The sequence below is a fragment of the Saimiri boliviensis genome, chromosome 17 (genome assembly GCF_048565385.1).
Source record: "Saimiri boliviensis isolate mSaiBol1 chromosome 17, mSaiBol1.pri, whole genome shotgun sequence".
Classification (NCBI taxonomy): Eukaryota; Metazoa; Chordata; class Mammalia; order Primates; family Cebidae; genus Saimiri; species Saimiri boliviensis.
The window spans coordinates 53,090,473-53,117,044 of NC_133465.1; the positions used below are offsets into that span (position 1 = coordinate 53,090,473).

General features: G+C 45.8%; 1 protein-coding gene across 3 annotated transcripts in view; it reads right to left on the reverse strand.

Annotated features, from left to right (window-relative positions):
- Positions 1-23,038, reverse strand: part of MARCHF10 (membrane associated ring-CH-type finger 10) — a 101,100-nt gene extending 78,062 nt beyond the window's left edge. For all 3 annotated transcript variants that reach the window (XM_010330281.3, XM_039476431.2, XM_010330282.2), the window contains exons 1-2: positions 22,949-23,038; positions 11,614-11,733 (exon numbers count right to left, since the gene is read on the reverse strand). In XM_010330281.3, the coding sequence (XP_010328583.2) occupies positions 11,614-11,733; positions 22,949-23,038 (210 nt within the window). The remainder of the gene's footprint in view (positions 1-11,613; positions 11,734-22,948) is intronic.
- Between the last annotated feature and the right edge of the window lie 3,534 nt (positions 23,039-26,572).

Below are 26,572 nucleotides of genomic sequence, written 5' to 3' on the forward strand. Positions count from 1 at the left end.
TTCCTGTGCTGCAGGGAGGCTGCACCGCTCACTATTCCCAGATGTGCTGCCCCTCCCTGAATCAGGGTCTTCCTTTCTCCTGAAATGTCCTCCCTACCACAGCTCCCCAGCCTCACCTTGGGATTCCCAAATCTTGTCCATGCCTTAAGATCCAGCTTAAAAATCTACATCTTCCATGAAGTGTTCCCAGGTTTCCCCCTGGCCCCCCTTTTTTTTTGTCTGAGATGAAGTCTTGCTGTCACCCAGACTGGAGTGCAGTGGTGTGATCTTGGCTCACTGCAACTTCCACTTTTCGGGTTCAGGCGATTTTCCTGCCTCAGCCTCCCAAGTATCTGGGATTACAGGTGCCTGCCACTATGCCCAGGTTATTTTTGTGTATTTAGTAGAGATGGGGTTTCACCATGTTGGCCAGGCTGGTCTTGAACTCCTGACCTCAGGTGATCAGCCCGCCTGGGCCTCCCAAAGTGCTGGGATTACAGGAGTGAGCCCGGCCCCAATGGCCTTCTTATTACACTCATCAGGCACTGTTTTGAACTACAGACATTTGTAGAATGCCTTAGTTTACTGACACTGTCAGACATGGGGGGGCGTGGCTTACTCATTACTATCCCCGTGGTACCCAACATGGTGTCTTGTACAAGTGACTTTAGTTTCCTTATTTCTTATTTTTAAATTTTTAAAATTTTATTTTTAATTGACAAATAATAATTGCATTGTAATTTCTGAATGAATTAAGCAATATAAAAACAAAATAAAAGTTTTAGGATGAAATGCTGTATGCTATAAAATGTGTTGAATGCGGGTATGAACCTGAATATTATCTTACAATTTAAAAAATTTTTTAATTTTGATATCTGAATTTTAAATGTCTTTTCAATTATTTATTTATTTAGAGACAGGATCTCGTTCTGTCTCCCACGCTGAACTGCAGTGGTGTGATCATCACAGCTCACTGCAGCCTTGAACTCCTGGGCTCAAGTGATCCTCCCACCTCAGCTTTCCAAGGAGCTAGAATTACAGGCTAATTTTTAAATTTTTTGTGGACATGAGGTCTTGCTATGTCGCCCAGGCTGGTCTCGAGCTCCTGGGCTCAAGTGCTCCTCCCAACTTATTTTCCTAAAGTGGTGGGCTTTCAGGCATGAGTCACTGCGCCGGCCCTTAAACGGCTTTTAACAAGTACTTTGGTTTTAAAGATTGGAAACATTTTTTAAAGTAGAGAATTAAAAGAAAATGCAGTAAACATACACAGAGGCTACTTACAAAGGAAAAAAAGACCTCTCACACAATGTCTGACTCAGGAAACGCTTTGGGTCAGAGGTCGCCCATTCTCAGCACCTACAATTCACTGAGCTGGGATAACAATTTGTGCTTGTATCAACCCAGCCCCATGGCAGGATCACCCCGGTGCAAGGACGAGGCTGTCTTGCTCATCTGTCGAAAAAGGCAGGACAACTTTCTGCAAGCATTCACAATTCAAACGGACAGTTCTCCCATTTTAATGTCATGCCCTACTTTATAATTACCTAGAGGAACTCGAATGAAGCACAGAAATGACGAAGAAATGGGGCACCGCTGGCTTTGCCCAAGATAGTTAGTACTCGTTTGCTCCATGAATGCTGCTGAAGACCTCCAGCACCCTGGTCTGCCCACAGAGGAGTCTGCACACCAGTATTCCCATTACTGTATAACCTCATCATAAAAGAAATATCCAGTTTAGCCTGATGAGTTACGGGCAGAATCTTTAACCACAACAAGATGACCTCCGTTATAAAGTACAAGCGAGTCCTGGGTCAACTTCGGGCTGTTCTGAGTTTCCTCCGTCCACTCAGAGCTGCAACCCTGCCATTCTTTTTTTTTTTTTTTTTTTTTTTGAGACAGAGTTTCTCTCTTGTTACCCAGGCTGGAGTGCAATGGCGCGATCTCGGCTCACCGCAACCTCCGGCCTCCTGGGTTCAAGCAATTCTCCTGCCTCAGCCTCCTGAGTAGCTGGGATTACGGGCACGTGCCACCATGCCCAGCTAATTTTTTGTATTTTTAGTAGAGACGAGGTTTCACCATGTTGACCAGGATGGTCTCCATCTCTTGACCTCGTGATCCACCCGCCTCGGCCTCCCAAAGTGCTGGGATTACAGGCGTCAGCCACCGCGCCCGGCCAACCCTGCCATTCTTAGGCCTTTCCATCTTTGCCTGCTTGTGATCAAAGGAACTTGATGTTTTAAAGAAGCCACCTGTCCCTCTGTAGAGTGGTATGCCAGGAAAAGAGTGCTTTATTTAGCTGGCTACACTGGTCACCACTCGTTCAGGGGTTTCTAAAGGGTATGAGCATAACTGACTAATCTTCCAGCCCAAATGGCCACTGCAGATTGGCAGCCTTTCTCCCATCAATCATTTGGCATTCTGTACTCTTAGAACACCCTTGGGCGCATGCCCACCGTGGGGTACATCTTTCTGTCTGCCTCCTCCCTTAGTCTGGGAGCTATTCAAAAGAGGAGGCACTGTGTGGTTATATTTCCAATGCCTAGCACATATGCCCAGTGCATATTTGATGACTAAGTTGTGATGCAGGGCAGGCGAGCCCCAACATTGGGACTTAGCCCGGAAGGCTTCTTGGCTTTGCCGAGGAAAGTGGTCAAGGGTGAGCCGGTGGTGTTAGATCATGATTTTGATTGAAGTGGTGGTATACAGCGGCAGAGACTGCCCCTTGTGGACTGGCTGCCCAACAGGCAGTGTGCCCAGAGTGACAGCTCAGGGCTGTTAGTCATTCTCCTGTCAATCATTCTCCCGTCATTTCAAGACAGGTCATGGAGCATTCTCCACTCCAAGTTACACTATCCCCTCTCTTCTCTTGCCCAGTGTAAGGATCCTGTTCTGGCTGTTATGGTGATATGGTTGTGACTTTTGATAGGTGCACATTCTTAAAACATTCTTGCAATCAAGGTAAGAGGTGGGGCACAGACACTTGACCAAATTAAGGACTAGTGTCTGTGGGGTGGGGATGGGCCGGAAGCCACTTTCCATAAGACACGCCCACCAATGTGCCACATCAGTTTACCATTGCCATTGCAACACCTGGGCGGTACCAGTCCTTGCCATGGCAATGACCCAATGACCCAGAAGTTATTACTTTTTTCCTAGAAATTGCTGCATAATCTCCTCCTTAATCTGCGTGCTATTAAAAGTAGGTATAGCCTGGGTGTGGTGGCTTATGTCTGTAATCCTAGCACTTTGGGAGGCCGAGGTGGGCGGGTCACCTGAGCTCAGGAGTTTGAGACCAGCCTGGACAACATGGTGAAAGCCAATTTCTACTAAACATACAAAAAAATTAGCCAGACGGGGTGGAGGGCGCCTGTAATCCCAGCTACTCGGGAGGCTGAGGCACGAGAATCGTTTGAACCTGGGAGGTGGAGGTTGCAGTGAGCCGAGATTGTGCCACTGCACTCCAGCCTAGGTAACAAAGTGAGACTCCCTCTCAAAAATAAAAGAAAAGTAGGTATAAATATGACTTCAAAACAGCCCTGAGCTGCCACTCTGGGCACACTGCCTATGGGGTAGTCAGTCCACAGGGAGCAGTCCCTCTGCCGCTGAACACCACCACTTCAATCACAATTGCTGTCTAAACGCCACCGGCTCACGCTTCAGCACTTACCTGGGCAAAGCCAAGAAGCCTTCTGGGCTAAGTCCCAATGTTGGGGCTCGTCTGCCCTGCATCACAACTTAGTCATCAAATATGCACTGGGCATATGTGCTAGGCATTGGAAATATAACCACACAGTGCCTCCTCTTTTGAATAGCTCCCTGCCTAAGGGAGGAGGCAGACAGAAAGATGTACCCCACGGTGGGCATGCGCCCAGAGGGTGTTCTAAGCTTACAAAGAAAGGACAAGAGAAAACCACCTGACCCCCAGGAGAAGCTCTAGAAACTTTTCTCAGAGGAGGTGCCCTCAGGGTTGAGGGTGCACAGAGGTTGGTCAGATGAGCTTAAGAGGCCCGCAGGGGACAGGCGCACAAGGGCCTTGGGTACCTTGCGAAGGTGTTTCGACTTGATCACAAAGACAGTATTTACTAAAGGAGTGTTGTGATCCAATTTGATCCTAGAGGATCTATCTCTCACATCAGCCTGGAAGACTGCCTGTAAGGGGAAAGGTAAAGACAAAATCATTAGGGAAATGACAATAATCCGACAAATCCCAGCACTTTGGCAGGCTCAGGAGGGCGGATCAAGAGGTCAGGAGTTCAAGACCAGCCTGGCTAATATGGTGAAACCCTGCCTTTACTAAAAATACAAAAATTAGCTGGGCATGGTGGCACATGCCTTTAGTCCCAGCTACTTGGGAGGCTGAGGCACACAAATCGCTTGAACCCGGGAGGTGGTGGTTGCAGTGAGCTGAGATCATGCCACTGCACTGCACCTTGGGTGACGGAACAGGATTCTGTCTCAAAAAAAAAAAAAAAAATTCAGACAAGAAAAGAGAGGGCCCTGCAAAGGAAGGTGAAGGTGGACAGATTCGAGAGAGAGGAGAAGAGACAGTCAGGCTTCAGTGTTTGATCGCTGGAAGTAGGCGGAGGAGCAGAAGGAAGAGGAGGCGGAGTCTAAGATAATTTCCAGGATTCTGGCTTGGGCAGAAATAAGAAATTCAGGAAGAGGAAACAATTTGAGGGGAGATGCTGATGTAGTCAGCACCTTGAGCCTGAGGGGCTTGTGGGACCTGCCACGGTGGACAGAGTCACAGCTAAAATGGAAAACAAACTCAAAGGAAAATTCCCACAGATCCGCACTTGTCAAACCGTGGGCTGCACATTCTCTCTCCATGACGTGCATTTCAGGCTCCAGAGGCTGCGTGCAGAGCTACGTTATTATCCAGTGCACCTCGAGGGCGCAGAATCCGAGCTAGAGTCAGGAGGGAGGCGGTGATGAACACCATGCCAGGTGTGAAGGGTGACTCACAGCCTCCCAGGGTGGGGCCCCCTGGCAGCGAGAACCAGCGTGTGCGTGCGTGACCTGCCTCATCAGCACACAGGCCTGGGGCCAGAAAGAAGAGAAGCCCGACCCACCAGGAATCTGACAATGGGCAAGCAGAAGTTAGAGAAAATTAAAAGCATGACTCATGGAACGCATATGCCCATCCTGAGCCGTGGCTGCTTTCATGACATGGTTAAGGGTGTCAGTGGGTTGACATTGACAGATTAATGGGAGGATGTCTCCCCAAGGCCATTTGAAAGAGGAGAAGCTGAAGGTTTCACGGACAGGATAAATAGGGAACGAAAGGAATCATGCAGATATACCCAGGTCATAGAAAAACACAAAATGCAAATCCAGCTAGCCTCCATGGACAGATGAGTCACCGTAGAGGTAATATTTGCTAGGAGCCGCAGTATGCAAAGCATTGTGCTACGGATTATGCAGGGTTGGTTTCTGGGAAACAAAACCCCTTCCTGGCTCATGGGGTCTTGTTTTGTTTTTGAGCTTGACCATAATCTGGGGCTGCGCTGTGCCATAGAACTTTCTGCAGTGACCGAAGTGTCCTAGATCTGCATGGTCCAATATGGCAGCCAGGCGGCCGAGTACAGGGGTTCACACCTGTAATCCCAGCACTTTGGAAGACCAAGGTAGGCAGATCACCTGAGGTCAGGAGTTTGAAACCATCCTAGCCAACATGATGAAACCCCGTCTCTACTAAAAATACAAAATCAGCTGGGTGTGGTGGCGCACGCCCATAGTCCCAGCTACACGGGAAGCTGAGGCAGGAGAATTGCTTAAACCCGGGAGGTGGAGGTGGCAGTGGGCTGAGATCTCGCCATTGCACTCCAACCTGGGCAACAGAGAGAGATGCTGTCTGGAAAAAAAAAAAAAAAAAAAACCACACCAAAAAATAAAACAGTATGGCAGCCACTGACCATACGTGGCTCTTGCATGTATCATGTGGCTAATGCCACTAGGGATCTCCACGGTACATTTAATTCTAATTAATTTAAATGTAAGATTTAAAAGCCACACATGTGTAGTGGCCACTGTATTAAACAGCACAGTTTTAGACCTTTGCTGCTCTCATGCATGGCTGGACATTCTGACTTTTTAAGCCACTGCAGTCTACTTGAAGAGGCTTTATTTTTTATGTTAATCTCGAAAATTCGTGTGGATTCTCATGAACAAAACAATTAGAGTGTTTATGTTGGGTAGCAGCCTTCCTCTGGAGGCATACCTTGCTTGCTGGGAGAGTCAAGTGACTTCATTGATGTGAACAGCACACCGGGCCAGGCCTGGGGCACCGCCAGCTGCTTCTTGGTATCAGGTTTGCTGCCTACGCCTCCTTCCGATGTAACCTTGAGTCCTGGTGACCTGGAATCTAAATATTTAGCTGCTCGGTTGCCAACAGTGAAAGAACTAGAATCTTATTTCTACAAGCAGAGCAAATGGCACTCTTGAAAAAGTGAGAGTGATTTCCACCTTCCTTCCCAATGAAGTAAATGCAGTGAGAATGTGGCCTCAGTCCCTGAGGCTTGTGCATTTGGAACGACACCCTTTCCAGGCAAGGATGCAGGATCTTGGAAAGATGAGAAGGGCCTGTGACGTGTTGCTTTTTAGAAGTTTGCCGCCCTCCATGTCCTGGGCCAATTAATCATTTTCATCATGTTCTATGGGGAAATCAAGGCTCCTGTCCCCTCTCTGTGAAGGTTCGCAAGGACGAAATTCCTTCTGTGCCTCTGTCAATCACAGCAAGCTCCTCTGGGCCAGCAGCTGTCTCATGGGTGCCTGGGAAGGAGGGGCATTGCTTTCTCCTTATATCCCGAAGCTGCTTTGCTTTTTAGTCTATTAAATTACCCACTTTCTAGTGGGTTATGCAGAGCCACTATTTATTTCCCTGTTAAATTCCAATCTGATTAAACAGTTCCATTCTTTTTCTTCTTTCTTTCTTTCTTTTTTTTTTTTTGAGACAGAGTCTCACTCTGATGCCCAGGCTGGAGTGCAGTGGCATGATCTCAGCTCACTGCAACCTCTGCCTCCTGGGTTCAAGCAATTCTCTGCCTCAGCCTCCTGAGTAGCTGGGATTACAGGTGCCTGCCACCACGCCCGGCTAATTTTTTGTATTTTTAGTAGAGATGGGGTTTCACCATCTTGGCCCGGCTGGTCTTGAACTCCTCACCTCATGATCCACCTGCCTTAATCCCAGCTACTCAGGAGGCTGAGGCAAGAGAATTGCTTGAACCTCGGAGGTGAAGGTTGCAATGAGCCAAGATCACACCACTGCACTCTAGTCTGGGCGACAGAGAGGGACTCCGCCTCAAAACAAATAAAAAACAAAAATAGTTCACGGCGTTGTATGTAACTCTGAAAAGGTCTAAAATTAAGTTGCTATATGAGGTTGGCTTTTAGAAATGTGGCCTGGGACTGGGCTGAGGGATCCTAGAAGCTTCAGAACCTTCAAATTCCCCAATACCTGTCTAAGCATCACTTGCAAGTATATTTGGACACCAAGGCAGTGTGTAATGTGCTGTAACGTTAGCCTGTCATTACGAGTCTCCCTCGTTTCCACAATGATCCCACAAGATGTGTATAGTAAATATCTCCTTGATGGGAAACTGAAGTGCTTGCACGTGGTTTGCCTGAATTCACGCTGTAACGAGGGGTAGAGCTGGCCCTTGATAAATGCTTTCTACTATGCCAAGCCACAAATGTAAATGTATTTAGGAAGTACCACTCTAAAGAACCTCTCAGCACAGGCTTGATAGGCATGGCTTCATCTTGGACCTAGGTGAAATCCAACTGCTGCATACCCAGCGGTGAGAGCCACTGGTTGTGGTGAGGAGGTTGTGCCAGGATGAAGCAGGTTAACTGTGTGTTTGAGGATCTGCCCACCTTGACGCAGCTGTCTAGATGGAAGGATACCTCGACACAGAAGCCATTATTTGATGGTAAATGCCTTGTTCATTCCAGGCTCATCAGAATTGTGACAATTGGAGTCTGGGTTAAGGAATTAACAAGTGACGAAAATTGCAATGTAAGTGTCAAAATTCGGTAGTGGTGAGATGCACGAAGTGACTGAACAGTGGAAAAATTTCCGCGGATTAAGCAAGTCACTTTCATAATAGCCACTGAATCAGAGAAGGAAGCTGCCTTTACAAATCAAAGGCAAACACTATTTCGAGTTCAGGTACTTTGGTCTCTAGGAGGAAAAGACTTGGGATATTTTCACCTTGGGAGGAAGGCTTTGGATTTACACCATTCTCACTGAGCTGTATCATCCTCCTGCCCTTTTCTGATTGACCAAGAATCTTTTGCAACTCTAGTGCCTGATGCAACATTCAATATACCGAGCTCTGGACATTGGATCTGTCTGGACTTGGTTCTCTTTGGTGACATGCCAGCCTTCTTATTCACAGCTTCCCCTGGGAGACTAGCTCCGGGACCTGCCTGGAGTTGTGGACCCTGTGGGAAGAGGTTGAATAAGTTCTCCATCCCTTCAGGATGGGCAGCCTAAACTCTGAAGGTTTGCAAACAACTGCATTTGTTTTTCACTCTTGTTTCCCAGGCTGGATTGCAATGGCATGACCTCGGCTCACTGCAACCTCCATCTCCCAGGTTCCAGTGATTCTCCTGCCTCAGCCTCCTGAGTAGCTGGGATTATTAGCCACGCCCAGCTAAATTTTTTTGTATTTTTAGCAGAGATGGGGTTTCTCCATGTTGGTCAGGCTGGTCTTGAACTCCCGACCTCAGGTGATCTGCCTGCCTCAGCCTCCCGAAGTGTTGGGATTACAGGCATGAGCCAGCACACCTGGTGCCTAAACAACTCCAATTTTAATAAAAATTGGGGTAGGGGTTCAAACCTGGGAGGGGAATCTCCAAACCAACCCATGATTCTGCGGGCTGAAGATTTCCTGGATCTGGTTTGAGTTTCATAAAAGATCTCTGGCTTCATTCATATCAAGCACAACTCGAAGGACTGGGCCAGGCAGCACGGACACTATGAGATCACAAGCTGAATGGCTGTGAGGAATGATGCCCTCGGCGACACTTCCTCTCACCCTGCCCTTCCTCTGCTTTCGTGTCCAGAGGCAAATCCTCCAGTATCCCCCAAAGAATATTTGTAACGCAGAGAGCAAAGCAGAGGTGAATTTCACTGTGGAAAATTTTGATTGTGTCACTTTCTTGGTAGAAAAGATGGGACCTTGAGGACACTTGCACAATCATGGCTCAAACCCTTGGGATATCATTATCTGGAGAAAATTGAGATTATCTAAGCAGTGTTTCTTCTTCTCTGACATACTGAGGTACAGTGTCAGAGTGCAAACATAAAATATCCTGGCCTCATCTTTTAGAGGAAAAATTGCCAGGTTTTGCGTCTTACCGTGTGTTTTTTTTTTTTAATGTTGTGTTGGGTATGGGTGAATAATAAAATTATTGGGAAATAAGATCCATATAATCTGTATTATAGAAGCGATTTCACATACTTTTATATAAACAACCATGGTCTTTTGTGGAAGTAGTCTGAGTGTTTTGCAATGATGGTTTACAGAATACATAATTTGGCCAGGAGCAGTGGCTCATGCTTGTAATCCCAGCACTTTGGGAGGCCTAGGCAGGTGGATCATGGGGTCAGGAGATCAAGACCATCATGGCTAACATGGTGAAACCCTGTCTCTACTGAAAATACAAAAATTAGCCAGCCGTGATGGCACATGCCTGTAGTCCCAGCTACTCGCGAGGCTGAGGCAGGAGAATCGCTTGAGCCCGGGAGGCAGAGGTTGCAGTGAGCCAAGATCATGCCACTGCCTCCAGCCTGAGAGACAGAATGAAACTCCATCTCAGAAAAAAAAATGTGTAATTTGTATAGCAGGAAGAAGAAAACTATAGGAATCTGACACCAGCTTGTCACATAAGCTTAAGTGTGAAAAGGACTGTACAACTTCAAATCCTGAATATCCCAAATGCATGACTATTGCATGTCAAATGGCTGTGAGTGCACGTGAGCCTCTGCATGGAAGTTCCCTGCAGAGGAACCCAGCTGCACACTTGTTTAGCAATTCCAGTCCGGGAAGATTGCTACATGCTACTGTTTGACTTAAATTACATTTTCTTATCTGTCCTTGATTTTATTTCTGAGTGTAAAAATATGAGAATTTATCTCAATGCTAAAAATGTGTTGTTCTAGCCAAACTAGATTTAAATTTTGGATTAATCTCACTCCATAAGTTTAATCAGCAGCAGGCATATTTAGTCTTTGACTAACCAGAAAAGATCCAGGTGACCTATTCTTGGTGCTGCCAATATTGTGAGATGGTCTCTTTCACCTTCAGATTCTAGGTGAAATATTTTATTGTGTGATTTTATATTCCTTAATAGAGAGCATAGCTCTCTCCCGGGGATACATCTACATCTATAAACATCGATCACTGATGTTTTTAAGGTGTCCTTTGAACATTAAATAACTGCAGTGTCGACATGCTGGATTAAAAAAGAAATCCCAACAAGAACTTGATTGATATCATGTATTCAGGATCTACCTCAGGATCCACACCACTGATAGGAAAGAAGGAGTCCCTCCTCTAGAGTATATTTCAGGCATAAAATATTAAATAGGAATTCATAAAAGGCATATTACTCATCTTAAATCAATTCACCATGCTAACAGTCAGTGTGGAATACAGCTTGTGGTATTGAGGTCTTACCTAGGATAAGTAAAATTCTTAGAGAAGATCTTAAACATGAGCTATGATCATACAGTCTAGCAATTCAGAGCACCTTCTCTGGGGTCAGACTGCCTAGAATGGAATCTCTACCACACGCTGGCTGTGAAATCTTAGGTAAAGTATTGTAACTTCTCTAAGGCCCAGTTTTTTCATCTGTAAAACAGGGCAAAGTTAGATAGATAGATAGATAGATAGATAGATAGATATGGTAGATACATACATATATGAGAATTAAATAAGCTAATATGTATAAAGTGTTTAGCATAGTGCCTGGAAGGTAGCAAGCACTGAAATAATGGTAACCACATAATTATTATTATCATACTATTATGAATCATCATCTTATTATTATAATCATCATATTGTTATTATTGTATCATTCTAGGCAAAAATATTTTATCATATTGTTATAGTCTGTTATATTGCTATATCATTCTAGGCAAAAGTATTTAAGCAATTGCCAATTATTACATGATATGGTTATTACCACATTTTACTCTTCCTTCATCAGAAATAAAAACTAGGCCCAACCATGCGTCAAGTTAGACCATATGCCACAGAGATGATGCTGTGTTTGAGAAGGCCCAGTGCCTCCAGCTCTTACAGAGTTGCAGCATTTCTCATCTGGATGGTGTCTCATAGACCATCTGTGTCAGGACCTTCCTCTACAGGAAAGAAGAGTGAGGCCCAACCATACTAAACTGTGAAGGCTGCAGGGCTGGGAGCCACAAAGGTGCTGTCCAGGAAGGGAGCTCCCAGCCCTGGGCTCCTTCCTGCCCATAGCTTGCCCTGCCCTGCCCCTGGGGTTCTACATCTCCTTTTTGAGTCAGCTTTTTCTTAAGAGACACACACACACACACACACACACACACACACACACACACACACCCCAGCAGCAGCAGGAGACTATCTCCCAGAATTCTCATACCTGTTTGGAAGATGACCCACTAGAAAACCGGGATCTCTCAAAACTTGTCTCTTGCATCCAAAATTGATCTCGTTTCTTCTCATTTGGGTCTCGTCTGTATTCCTGTCGTCGCAAACAAGCCTGGAGAACAACAACAACAAAATGCTTGTCTTAGGACCACAGCAAGCTTGGGTAACTCTATGCTTAATTCCAATGGTGAGGAGCATGAAATGAATGATATACATCTGCAGGTGTTCATCAGATCTCTCTTACCAAGTATAAAGACCAGGTATCACTCTTTCCCTTTGCTTAAAACGCCAGGTCAGACATATTAGCCATTGCTCTAATAAATTCAAACAGTAAACACAGTGAGAGGCATTTTGTCAAGAATGTATCCAACTGTTGCCTTCTTAACAAAAGTAGCACCTGTTACACCTTGTGAATTTCTCTTTCTGGTCTCATTCTCTTCATGGCTCCTCCCCCTTCCCACCTCTATTTTACTGTGACCCTGGAGATGACACCCTAGTTTCAGGATGAGAATTGTCAATGTCAGAGCACATGCTATTCCCCGTACTTGGAAACTCCTCTGTTAGATGCTCTCTTGGCCAATCCTGCTGATCTATTAAGAACCTGCTCCTGTGGCCTTGCTTCTCTTTAGTTTCCTCTGCCTTCTCTTCTCCAGGCCGAATTAATTGCCAGAGTTGCAATGCGTATTAATTTAAGCTTCAGTTATACATTTTTTTTCCTATTGTAGGTAGTTGTTTGTGGTTTTGCACCTGTTTCTCCTGCTGATCACTGAGAACCACGAGAGTAAGGACAACCTCTTATCTTTGAATCGCCCAGCATCTAGCATTTAATTTTAGTTGAATTGCAGCTGGCGTGTTTGCTCATGCCTGTAATCCCAGCACTTTGGGACGCTGAGGCAGGTGGATCACTTGAGGCCAGGAGTTCAAGACAAGCCTGGCCAACATGGTGAAACCCTGTTTCTACTAAAAGCAAAAAAATTAGTTGTGGTGGTACACACATGTAACCCCAGCTACTTGGGAGGCTGAGGCATGAGAATTGTTTGAACCTGGGAGGCAGAGGTTGCAGAGAGCCAAGATCATGTCACTACATTCCTGCCTGGGTGACAGAGCAAGAGTCTGTCTCCAAAAATTAATAATAATTTTAGTCAAATTGCATTTTTGCTTTGGAGGAAAATATCAATCCCTAAGTGCAAAATAAGAAAACTAAAATTACCAATGAAAATAATTCCCCACTTTTCTTAACAAAATTAAAATCTGGTATCAAAATATTTCTCCTACAGTACTAGGACTGAACAAATCTGAGGATATCATGTACTACGGAAATTGCAACTGATTTTATTTTAAATACCTCAAAATAGTAAATTTTTTTTTTTTCTGAGATGGAGTCTTACTCTGTCACCCAGGCTGGATCTTGGCTCATTGCAACCTCTGGCTCCTGGGTTCAAGTGATTCTCCTGCCACAGCCTCCTGAGTAGCTGGGATTACCGGCGCCCACCACCATGCCCAGACAATTTTTGTATTTTTAGTAGAGACAGGGTTTTGCCATGTTGGCCAGGCTCGACTTGAACTCCTGACCTTAGGTGATCTGCCCACCTCAGCCTCCTAAAGTGCTGAGATTACAGGCATGAGCCACCACACCTGGCCCGGCACAACGTCTTTGGAGTGTTTCTATACTTGTGGATCCAGTGACCCAATTCAACTTTGCCTTGCCAGGGCCAAATTATCCACTGTCATAGAAAATGAATTTGAAGTAAAGACCCAACAATAGTTTCTAAACTAGGCTTAACATCTGCCCCTTCCTGGCTGGGTTGAGAAAGGAAAGATTCCTTCCGCACGTTTCACCCCCTCGGTTAGAAAAAGCATCTCCTTCCGTGATGTAGTGGGACTTACCAGAATTTCACACCATGAGTAAGCCCGACATTATGCTGTAAGGTTAAGAATAGAAATGACCCGGCACTGAGAAAACATTTACCCCTTGGAATTGGGACAGTTAGTCACCACACTTTAGGTCTGAACTGTGGTGACACCTTGACCCCCGGGCTCATCACAGCAGCCACGTGGTCACCTGCAGGAGGTAGAATCCTGGGTTCTGGGGAGAAAGATGCAGTTTCACTCCAGCTTGCTTGGGAAGGGACAACATCCTGTCCCGCAGTTAATCTCATTTTCAGAAACTATGCCATATAGATAGCAAGTCGTAATAAACACTGGATGCTGTTTGTTTTAATAATTTAAACAAGAAAAACCAAAGAACACTAGACGGTAACCATAATAAATAAGTGAAATGAAACAAACAAAAACATCGAATCACAGAGAAACCGAGGCAGCCTAAAGGGAGCTGGCTGGAGACCTTAATGAATGAAGCTCAGCTGAACATGCGCCTTTTGTGTGTGTGTGTTCTATTCCTTTTACAAGGACTTCACATGGGAGCCTGTGTTTGGAAAGAGCACTGCGTGGAGCGTTGTTTCCTAGAGGGGCAGATGTCTGTGCCGTCCTAACCTACTGATATTAAAGGCAAAAGAAGAAAATGCTGATGGGCTGAAAGTGGAGGAGGCAGTGTTAGCAAATGCACGCAGGACCAAGGCAGATTTTGTGGGATGAACAGAATTCTTGTGGGCTGAGTGTTTTTTGAAAATTCTCTCCAAGAATGCATACGACTTAAATATTTCTTTACCAAAAGGGGAGGAGGAATAGATTGGTTTGCAAAGTTGGGGAAAAAATTTTTTTCCCTCTAGTTCCTCGTTCCTCTTCTTACAGAGAGGAGAACAAAGCAGCGGCAAGGCAGGTACTTAAACTTTTATCTTGACAGAGCCAAGCAATCCTTCTGTGTAAATCAAAAATCAATCCTCTCAAAGTGATAGCTTTGCTGAGAAGGAACGCAGGGGCAGAGCAAATACCCAGACTTCCAGTCCTGGAAGCAGCAAGAACCTCGCCTTATTCCCTGCCAGCCGCCGGCGTTCTTTGTGTTTGTAATTGTGAATGCTTTTTTGTCAGCTGTTGTTGTTTTTGTGCGGCAGGGTCGGTGGGGTGGGGGGAGGCCCTAAGGTGACTGGGCAGGGGAGGATGAGATCCGTGGGTCAGGAGAGGAATGGATTTGTAATTCATAACTACCAGTGGCTTCCTTTACCCTGGACTTTAAAAATATTCTTCCCTTTCAATTGCACATGTCAGGATTCGGATGGCTATAAATAAGTCTCTGATCATGTGGCAAAACTGGTCGAGGGCAGTCTTGAAATTGAAGGCTTCAGGTAACTTTTAATTTCTTCCTTCTGGGAGAATCAGGGCTTCTTTCTTCCCTTCTCCACTGGTGTTGACCCCCACCCCCACGGTGCGTCCCCCTGACTACAGTGTACGCAGTTGGGCCGCCTTCTGTGCAGAAGCTACCACTGTGGGAGCAAAATGCAGAATGTGCATCAACGGCTGTGGGGGATGACGTGGGTTTTGTGACTCACTGTAACTCAGTCCTGGTAAATATGACAATCCCCAGCTCTGCCACTTTCTACCGTCGTGACCTTGGATGAGCTGACTCACGCCATTGACTCTTGCTTTCCTCATCTCTAAGAGGAGGCTGCAGATTGTTCATATGTTAACACCAATAAGGCATACAGTTGGTGATATGTTAATAGTGGCTGGCCCTTGGGGAGCGTTCAATCACAGGTGCTTACCACCACCAACACCATCACCACTACCATCTCCATCACTACAATTTCCATCACCAATTCCATAACCACCACCACCACCACCATCACCACCCCAGCCACCTCCACATCACTCCAACCCCCACCACCCATCTCACCTCCCCACCATTACCACCACCAGGTCTATCACCCCCACCACCACTCCATCCACCACTATCACCACCCCAACCACCCCCATGTCACCTCCCAACCCCCCACCACTCATCTCAACTCCCCACCATTACCACTGCCACCTCCACCACCACTACCCCTCCTGTCACCACCAGCAACTTCCATAGCCTTTTAATTGCTGTTCTCAATCCCATTTCCTGGTTTACTTCTATTAATATTTCTAAAGTCAGCCTTTGCCAAAGCATGTGACTCTGATGTTGGTTGCAGAAGAGAGAATATTTCTGTCTAGTCCTGAAGTTCATCCTTGTTTTTCTGCCCCGTAAGTAAGGCCTGTTTCCTAATCCCTAGCCAGCCAACCAACCGAGCAGCTCCTGCTTCAGTCCTTCAGGGTCACAATGAAACCACTTCTCTTTGGCATCATGGCTCTCTGAGTCCACACTTGTGCTCAAAGTTCCTTTCGTTTCTTTCATTATCATCCGTCATTATGTGACTTCAGAAGCCATGTGCCCCAGGAACCCTTCCCAGCCTCATAATTCCGATATAAAGCCGTCAGAACCACAACCTGACTTTACATCTGCATCCACAATGGCATCTGTTCCTCTATCTCAGGATGCATTTTGGGAAGTGGGAGTTGCCACTTCCTTCAGTTGGTTCTTTTTTGCTGTTGTTCTTGTGATCTGACTTGCATACCCCAGAGTTTGGCGTTTTAATTGTCCTTGGTGACGTTATTAAAGTTCATTAACTTTACGAGGTCAAGAAATCAAAGGCGTAAAAACAGTTTGACAGGGTATTCCCCTCCATCTAGTTTCTTTTTCTGTTTTGGCTGTGAAGGGTAGAGCAACACTCAAAGGTGAGCCAGGAGGAGAATCCCCCACCTCCGTCCTTATGGAAAGGGAAGTTGATTTTTCCCCATCCCAGCTCCATGAATGGACAGCTCTGAACTCTCACCACCAGCTGTAAAGTCACCTATCATGTCCTTGAACACGTTTATATTGAGATATTTAGTTGTCTGATTTGCACTTGAAAGAATCAAGATGAGTAAATGACATGAAATGAAACCAATTTGAACACACTTAATAGATTATAGAAAATCAGTCTGAAATGCCAAGTGTAATCTTTGCCTTCAGCTTTCCAATGGACATTAATGGCTAAATTCTGCCTCCGGTTACATAAGCACATTTGACCAAAAAAAAAAAAAAAAAAAAAAAAAAAAAAGCTAGGCAGCATGAAAATCCTTGAAGAAATAGAGCCAAATTCTGAGATGGCATATAATTATATGCTAGTTACCAGATTCTGAAATAGCATGCAATATGCCAAATAGATGTTTATTTCCTCTTGTTTTCTCAAAAGGGTCCCACCCAACCACTGAAAGGAGTAGTATCAAAATAACTCAGGGTGGGTTTAGCCCTCCTCTCTTGCTGCTAGCACACAGACCTGCAAAGGCACTGAGAATTTGGTGCATACCAACACTTAGCATATTTTAGGCTGTAGCAGGAATGGTTTACACAAGAGGTTTCTAAAGCCTTCATTCTGGGCCAGTTCATTACAGGCGAGTCGAGTACAGGAAGGGATATGTGCCAAATGCATGTGATTTGGGATTCGTGTCTAGTTATTAGGTCTTACACTATCTGTATGCCCTGAAATGGGGAATCCCTAGTCACACTGGACCTGGAGTAAAAGCTGGGATTGCCATAGGAAGTAACTGGCCAAGTTCATTGATGATCCAGGGTACCAATATCCAGCCACCACAAAGTAGTTACCTCAGTGAATTATCTAAATGCACATGGGTTGTCTATGGGTTGAGTTATTGAGGGGTCACTAACATCATGCAATTCATCCTTTTTTTGAGACAGAGTCTTGCTCTGTCACCCAGGCGGGTGTGCAGTGGCGTCATCTCAGCTCACTGCAACCTCTGCCTCCTGAGTTCAATCAATTCTCCTGCCTCAGTCTCCTGAGTAGCTGGATTACAGGTGTGCACCACCACATTCAGCTAATTTTTGTATTTTCACTAGAGACAGGGTTTTGCCATGTTGGCCAGTCTGGTCTCGAACTCCTGCCCTCAAATGATTCACCACCCGCCTTGGCCTCCCAAAGTGCTAGGATTACAGATGTGAGCCACTGCGCCCAGCCTACATCATGCAATTGATTCTTAAACCACTACTTTAAATTCTTTCTGGAACAAGGCAAGGGATAGATTAATAATATAACTAAAAAAAATTTGCTGTTCCCTGCAAAGTAATTACTTTGGGTTGCTATTTACTGACTTCAATGATATTCAGAGCATCTTAAAGACAACTGTATTTATTTTTTGCAGACCTTGTGGGTAAGTGGTTCTGAAAATGCTCAATGAGAGTGGATTTGACTTTTAGGAATAGTCACAGTTAGCTGGCTCTAAGGCTGATGAACTCAGTTGGTAGCCAAGTTAGGCAACATGGGCTTTCATGAATGTCAAGGCAATTGATTCAACACTGAATAGGGAAACTCAGTCCCTGTCCTTAAGAAGTTGTGGTCCAGGTTGAGAGGAGGTCACACAAAAGACAATGTACAGCTGGGTGCGGTGGCTCACGCCTGTAATCCCAGGGCTTTGAGAGGCCAAGGTGGGTAGATCACTTGAGCCCAGGAGTTCAATACCAGCCTGGCTAACATGGTGAGAGGCCCCCATGTCTCTATAAAAAATACAAAAAAATTAGGTGGGTGTGGTGGCACATGCTTGTGGTCCCAACCACTCAGGAGGCTGAGGTGGGAGGATAACTTGAGGCTGGGAGGTTGAGGCTGCGATTGTACCATTGCACCCCCACCTGGGCCACAGAGCAAGACCATGTCTAAAAAAAAAAAAAGAGACAGAGAGAAAAGATAATTTCCAATGCAGTTTCAGAAGCATGAAAAGAGTGGTGGTGTAGTACTAGAGTAGTGGAAATGTTCTAAAACCAAGTGATAGCTATGGCTGCAAACTTGGTAAATGCACTAAAAGTTCTTGAACTGTCCACTTAAAACAGGTTGAATTTGATGATATATAAATTATCACTCAGTAAAGTTGTTTTTAAAAATGGCTACTATATGTATGAGTGCAGATTCCCTTTAGCTCTAATTTAAAACTATGGTCCTCACCACTTTGCCCTGGGAGCAAAGTGAAGAATGGGGAGAGGAAGTTGGAGAAGTGGGAAAGTATAGGTTGGTCTTGCTTCGGTTCTGGTCTTGGGCCTGCCTTTAAGTGAGGGAAAGCACAGAGAGGTATTGTATATTCCAATTACATCACCACATTTACATTTTAGGTAGGTTTCAAGGAGACGGTCTGAAAGATGGCAGGACTGGAGGCTAGGAGGTCAGTTGTAAGGATATTATAATGGTCTTGGACAGAAATTAGGGAGGTTGGAACCATGGGGGCAATAGGGTAAAAAGGAAGGCATAAGTGTGTGAGTTCTTAGGTACACTTGGCAGGACTTGGTAACTGGTGAGATGGGGATGAGGAGGGAGAGGAGAGTCAGGAAAGGCTTAGATCATAGGAGGGACAGCAGGGGATGGACATGGTGGGTACAACCATGGACATATTTGATTTCAGATGCATGTGACTTCCAGGTAGACATAGCCAACTGGCAGGTACACATATGACTCTAATGCTCTAGAAAGACCCAGGATTACAAGTCTTAGTACAAAGTGGTGTTTGAGCCATAGCAGAGGATGAGATGAGTCACAGTGAAATTGTGAACTAAAAAAAAAAAAACAAAAAACTGGGCTGAGGATGGAACCCTGGGGAAATTAACATTCAAGAACCAGGGAGATGAAGAGTACTTAGAAAAGAAAATAAAGAAGAATGTGAGAGAAACAGGAAGAAAGCTGGGAGAGTGTGATGTCAGAGAGTCAAAGGAGGCTGGGTGTGGAGGCTCATGCTTGTAATCCCACCACTTTGGGAGGCTGAGGCAGGAGGATCGCCTGAGGCCAGGCATTTGAGACCAGCCTGGGAAACATTCAAAAAAAAGAAAGCAAGCCAAAGAGTCACGTTCAACAAGAAAGAAGTAATAACGTCAAAGGTAGGCAAGATTGCAGAAAATAAAGGCTGAAAAGGAGCCCAGTGAATTTGGTTACTGACGTTAGCGGAATAATTTCAAGAGAGGGGAGGGGACATGATGGCCAGGCTGCAGCAGGCCAGGGAATCCATGGTGGGGGTGCAGGAAGCGGAGACAGAAATGGAACAGGCTGTTTGGGGACATCTGGGATGAGGCAGGAAGGAGCACGCACTGCGGCTGGAGAGGGACAGTGTCTACAGAAAGCTTTACTGTCTTGTTCTTAAGGTGGGAGAGATTTAAGCACATTCATGGACTGAGCCACCAAGAAGAAGGGAAATGTCAGCTGCCAGTGGGACCTATGGATGGCAGGGGCTGGAGAGCAGAGGGCCTCAAGTCAGGGTCTCAGGCAGGTACCAGTAGGAAGAGGGTCACTTCATCCTCCGAGATGTGGGGACTAGATGGTGTGTAGCCTGGAGCGAAGGGGAGGAGGCTGAGTGGGTTCTCACCTGTTGGCCTTGGGGGTCTTCATTTTGTTTTGTGTGCGTGTGTGTGTGAAACAGGGCAGGGAGTTCTTTGTTGAAACAACGGGAGTTGGAAGTTTGAAAAGAGCGAAAAGGTTTAAAATTGTGATGATAACAGAGGGAGCTGATGGACAAGTCAATGTGTTGATGTGAGTCATCCTTCATTCTTTTCTTTCCCTCACTCCTCCTCTCCATCTATCAGCAACATGTCTGTTCTGCTTCTATTTCCTGGGCTGGGCCACTTCTCACCACCTCCACTCCTACCACCCTGGGCCAAGTCGCTAGAATCTTTCTCCTGAATTTCGATCACAGTTTCCTTACAAGTGTTCCTGCTTTTCTTCCTGCCCCTTCTAACCCTTTCCCCGTACTGCAGTCAGAGTGACCCTTAATACGATGTAAATCAGATCATACCACTCCCCCGCTTAAACCATCCAATGATTCTCACAGTGATAAGAATAAAATCTAAATGCCAAGCTATGTTTTGTGAGACCCAGTGCGACGCTTCTGCACTTTCCCTGGGTTCATGTGTTCCGGACCTTCTGGCTGCCTTTGGTTTCCTCCAGGCTAGTTCCTGCCTCAGGACCTTTGCACTGACTTTCCTTCTGCTTGTGAAGCTCTGGTGGGATCTTTCCCATAATTCACCGCCACAAGTCAAGTGTTACCTACTCAAAGAGACCTTCCTTGCTTCTAAAGGAGCACTACTTCTAATCCCTTAATCTATTTTATATTGGCCGGGCGCGGTGGCTCAAGCCTGTAATCCCAGCACTTTGGGAGGCCGAGGCGGGTGGATCACAAGGTTGAGAGATCGAGACCATCCTGGTCAACATGGTGAAACCCCGTCTCTACTAAAAGTGCAAAAAAATTAGCTGGGCATGGTGGCACGTGCCTGTAATCCCAGCTACTCAGGAGGCTTAGGCAGGAGAATTGCTTGACCCCAGGAGGCGGAGGTTGCGGTGAGCCGAGATCGCGCCATTGCACTCCAGCCTGGGTAACAAGGGCGAAACTCCGTCTCAAAAAAAAAAAAAAAAAATCTATTTTATATTTTTTATTGTATTTAGCAATAACTGAAACTATCTTATACATTTCTACTTGTGTAAGTTCTTTGCCTGCTTAATCCTAGAATAAGAACTCCAGGAGAACAGAGACTTTGCTTAGCACAAAGTAGGCATTGAATAGATATTGGCTGAATGAATGAATGAAAGGGCAGTATTGAAAGCCCAATGGAGATTAGAAAATGAAACTGCAGGCCTGGCTGGTCGCTCGTTCCTGTAATCCCAGCACTTTGGGAGGCCAAGGCAGGTGGATCACGAAGTCAGGAGGCTGAGACCAGCCAGGCTAAATGGTGAAACCCCATCTCTACTAAAATAAAATAAAATAAGCCAGGTGTGGTGGCATGCACCTGTAATCCCAGCTACTCAGGAGGCTAAGACAGGGGAATCGCTTGAACCTGGGAGGCAGAGGTTGCCGTGAGCCTAGATCATGCCACTGCACTCCAGCCTGATGACAGTATGAGACTCCATCTCAAAATAAATAAATAAATAAATAAATAAATAAAATAAAATAAAACTGCAGTGGGTCAAAGCCATACGGTTGTCTGATTTTCTTCAATGAGGACATAAAATTATAAGATTGATTTTTTTCCTATATGCCTGTTCTGGAGACAATTTCAAACAGGAGCCAGGTAGCAGAGGCATCTTTGTGAAAAGTAGATAGACTCCCAGGATGACCAGTCTGAATGTTTATGTTCTTATTTATTTTGCAGAAATGTCCTCGATTTTCTAGTCTTCATATACGTGGGTCGTCACGTTGTGGGAGGAAATTGCTGACTCTGTTTCCAGCCCCAGAGCTAAGCCGTATTCTATAGGTGAAATCAGGTTACTGAGATAGGTCTGGTTTCCTTGGTGACCTGGGAGGTTTAGTTATATTTGAAATTGCTAAGGAGGAGGAAAACCTGATACCAGTGGTTCTGTGTTTTCATCAGGAAAGGAGCGTTTTTCAATCCTCAGCCCTGGCTGAGAACGTGACTTCTTGATTGGTGAGGGCTGAGGTCCCGCCAGTGGGATGACTGACACTTTCTAGCTGCTCCCAGCATCCCACAACCCAGCCTGGCCAGTTTGTCCCATGCCTGTAATGAGCCACCCAACTCTGGGTGGCTGCATCGGGACTCCTTAAGGTGCCCTGTCTGTTTTGGTTTTGCAGTAAACACTGTAACTAGGACGATGAGCAGTTAGGTCATTGTAAAATGTTGCAAACCACCTTTCTTCTGGTAGGGATGACAACAGAAGGGCGTGCTGTTTTACAAATGGTAGGGCCACCCAGTTAACTCTTTCATGTTTTCTTTCCTTCTCAGTTGGTTTGCCAAATTTAAGCCATAGTGCCACTGGTGCCCAAGGGCTCTATGCAAACACTGAGCACAGTACTTTTACAGTGTTTATTTCATTTTCTTTCTTTCTTTCTTTTTTTTTTTGAGACGGAGTCTCACTCTGTCACCAGGCTGGAGTGCAGTGGTATGATCTTGGCTCACTGTGACCTCCGCCTCCTGGGGTTCAAGTGATTCTCCTGCGTCAGCATCCTGAGAAGCTGGACTACAGGCGCGCACCACCATGCCAGCTATTTTTTTATTTTTATTTTTAGGAGAGACGGGGTTTCACCATGTTGGCCAGGATGGTCTCAATCTCTTGACCTTGTGATCTGCCCACCTCAGTCTCCCAAAGTGTTGGGTTTACAGGTGTGAGCCATTGCACCTGGCTCATTTCATTTTCAAGCTAATATTAGGAGGTGGATATGACCATTATCCCTGTTTGTTTGCTTTTTTTTTTAAACAGATGAGGAAATAGACTCAGAAAGGTGAAGTGGCTTTTGATGTCACATAGCTAATCAGTGGTGGGTTTGGGATTTTAGAAAACTTTTACTGCTTGTTGTATGTTGATGCTGTATTCTGAATTCTCTCCAAATACCGTAAGAGAAGGCAGAAGGCAATTCTTGCTTTCTGCACTTACCTGATACTCAGAGTCCACCTTATGCTGCATGTCCCGCAGATACTGAACATCGCTGAAGAACCGCTGCCTGGCCCTTGCTTCATGCAACATGATTCCTAATCCCCGACCTGCACATAAAAGAGACATACATGTGCTGTGATAAGAGTCCTTTGTTGTGTTGCCATATTTGGATTTATTTTCACGTAATTGCTTTTATTTGCATATTCATCTAATTTCCCTTGTTTGAAAGGCACAGATGCTCCTTTCAGGCTAAAGGGACCTTCTTGTGTTGCTGTTGATGCCCTTACTGTCCTCCTGTTCCAGGCATAAATAATGCAGCCACCTTCATCAGGCATGTCAGTGATCCTGTCCTGTTTACTCCCGGGGAGTCAGATTGACAGACACCTGATTCGGATCTAGAGCATGACACAAAAGAAAGCCCTAGAACCTAGCTAAATTAGCAATGACCAAAGTTACAGGCCCCTGGTTCCTTAAATTCATGTATGCAACAATGATTGCACCCTTATTTTCAACCAGGCACTGTGCTGGGCACTGCAGTATAACAACCAGCAAAGCAGACACACAACCCTCTCCTCTGTATTGCTCTTTTTTTTTTTTTTTTGAGATGGAGTTTCACTCTTGTTGCTCAGGCTAGAGTGCAATGGCTGATCTCAGCTCACTGCAACCTCTGCCTCCCCAGTTTAAATGATTCTCTTGCCTCAGCCTCCTGAGTAGCTGGAATTACAGGCGCCCACCATCATGCCTGGCTAATTTTTGTATTTTTAGTAGAGGCGGGGTTTCGCCATGTTGGCCAGGCTGGTCTCGAACTCCTGACCTCAGGTGATTCACTCACCTCAGCCTCCCAAAGTACTGGGAGTACAGGTGTGAGCCACCACGCCTGTCCTGTGTTGCTTATGATCCAGGGTGCAAGACTGACTTTGAGCAAGTGAATCCAAGCTATGATAGGCACTCTGGAGCAGAACTATGGAGCTCTTTGAGAGCGTTATTACCAGAGAGTATAACTTGGTCTGGAGAGGTCAGGCAAGGTTTTCCTTAGGCAGTGACACTGAGTTTGACAGAGTGAGTTAGCTGAGAAGTGGGACAGAGAGGACAGCAGGTGCAGAGGGTTCAGGCATGAAGGAGCAGGTGCTGATGAGGAAGATGGAAAGGGGAGCAGTGCAGCTGGAGAGAGATGAGGAGGGACCAGCCCCGGAAGGGCTGCAGGGGAGGCAGGGGCCAGCTCCAGTGGGGCCTTTAAGGTCATGATTCAAAGAGTCATGGGAAACTACTGAAAGGTTCCAATCTGGGGAGTAAATAATTAGGTTTGTGTTTTTATTTATTTGTTCATTTGTTAATTCTTTTTCTTAGAGACAGAATCTTGCTCAGCCATCCAGGCTGGAGTGTAGTGGTGTGATCATAATTCACTGGGTACAGTGGCTCCCGCCTCGCAAAGTGAATCACTTGAGCTGAGGAGTTTGAGACCAGCCTCAGAAATATAGTGAGACCGTCTCTATAAAATAAAATAAAATAAATTGAAAATTAGCTAGGTATGGTGGTGCATGCCTGCACTCCTACTTACTTGGGAGGCTGAGGTGGGAGGATCACTTAAGCCCAGGATTTAGAGGCTGCAGTGAGCCACAGTCACGCCACTGACGCTAACCTGGGCAACAGAGCGAGACCCTGTCTCTTTAAAAAAAAAAAAAAATTGTAGTTTTAAAAGATCCTTCCAGTTGTAGTATGAGAATGGATGGGGTGGGGGTGATGGTGGTAGAGTGAAAAACAGAAGTAGGAAGACCACTGGGAAAATATCATAGTACGTAGTCCAGATGTGGTAAGATGGTGACCAGCATCAGGTAGCAGCAGTGGAGAGAAAAAGGAGGAGGAGGGTAAAGGGGAGAGGAGGGGATCATGGCTACTCTTTTTTTTTTTTTTTTTTTTTGAGATGGAGTTTTGCTCTGTCGCCCAGGCTGGAGTGCAGTGGCATTATCCCATCTCACTGCAACCTCTGCCTCCCAGGTTCCAGCAATTCTCCTGCCTCAGCCTCCCAAGTAGCTGGGATTGCAGACATGCGCCACCACACCCGGGTGATTTTTTATTCATAGCAGAGATGGGTTGTTACCATGTTGGCCAGGCTGATCTCGAACTCTTGACCTCAGGTGATCTGCCTGCCTCAGCATCCCAAAGTACTGGGATTACAGGCGTGAGCCACAATGCCCGGCCCATCATTGCTCTTTACTAAGCCTCTGGAAGGGCTAGGCCTTGTTTTAAGCAGTTACGCAAATTAACTCATTTAATCTTCTCAACCATGCTATGAGGCCGGCACTGCATTGCCATTTTGCAGGTGAGGAAACTGAAGCCCAAAGGGATTAAGTAACTTGCCTTAAGTGACAGAGCTAGTGAGTGGAAGAGTTGGGATGTGAACCCAGAGAGTCTCGCTGCAGTGCCCACACTCTTAACCCAGGGATTCAAAGGGCCTCGGGAAAGAAAGTCTTCAGGGCTTGTGATTATCTGGATGGACCAGGGGGTGGAAGTCTCAGAGGTGGTCAGGTTAGTGGCTTGAGCAGCGAGTGGGTTGGTGCCAGCATTCCCTTCCGAAAACACAGGGGGAGCTGCTCTGTGAGGAAACAGCAGGGCATCAGAAGAGTCTGGGTGCAGCAAATGGAGATGCCAAGCACGCTGTCGGATGCAGGGCTCTGGAGTTGACTGGAGAGGTACAGATTTGGGCATTGCTGGGATTCTGTGATAACTGAAGTTGAAGGAAGAATGGGAATGAAAAGAGAAATAAATGAAAAGGGAAAAAGGACACAGGACAAAACCGTGAGGAACACTCATAGTTAGAAAACAAGCAGCTGAAGAGAAAAGCCAGAGGTAGGAAGAGACCAGGTGGATGCTGTTTCAGAGATGCTGAGAAGAGAGAGTTTCAAAAAGGAGGCAATTAATAACCTTGGTGAGAGTTTTCAGTGGAGCGATGGGGCTGGGAGGGCCGAAGAAGGTTGCGTGGATGGGACGTGAAGGCACAGAGAGCATGCTTTCAATAAGTGTGGCTGTGATTGGCGTGGCCCAAGTTTATGGCCAAAATATTTAAGCTCACAAAGGGATAAAATGGCACTGTTAATATTGACTCTTCACCTATGAGGTCATCAAAGCCCCCACGTGTTCCGTGTGACAAGGAAACAGCAGGGTGGGGCAGGCGACATCTCTACCTTCAGGTGTATACGTTCTGTGGCTTTCCTTCCCTCCTCCTGTTTATTCACTTGTAGATATTGGCAGTCAGGCTGCCCCTGACTCACGGTGACCCAGTGTCTGGTCTGGTAGTTACGACATCTGACACGGTTTATTGTTTGGCCCTGAACAATGGGGAAAACTTGTGCAGGTCTCTTGGGGGTTCTTTTCTCTGGAGTATGGAAAGTTGGTCTTTGACAGTCAGAATCTGAAACTACAGCCTAATGTGTAGTTCCAGTCTACACACAAAACCTCAATGCTGTCTCTGAGCATTTTAATAGTCATTTATAGGACTATGTTTTAAAAGATGACTTTTAGTGTTTCATCCGAATGTGTACCTGCATAGAACGAAGTTACACTTTAACTCTTTTCAGAAAACGATGGTGTTAAAACGGCAGGAGGATGAGCCCCTGCTGTTACTGT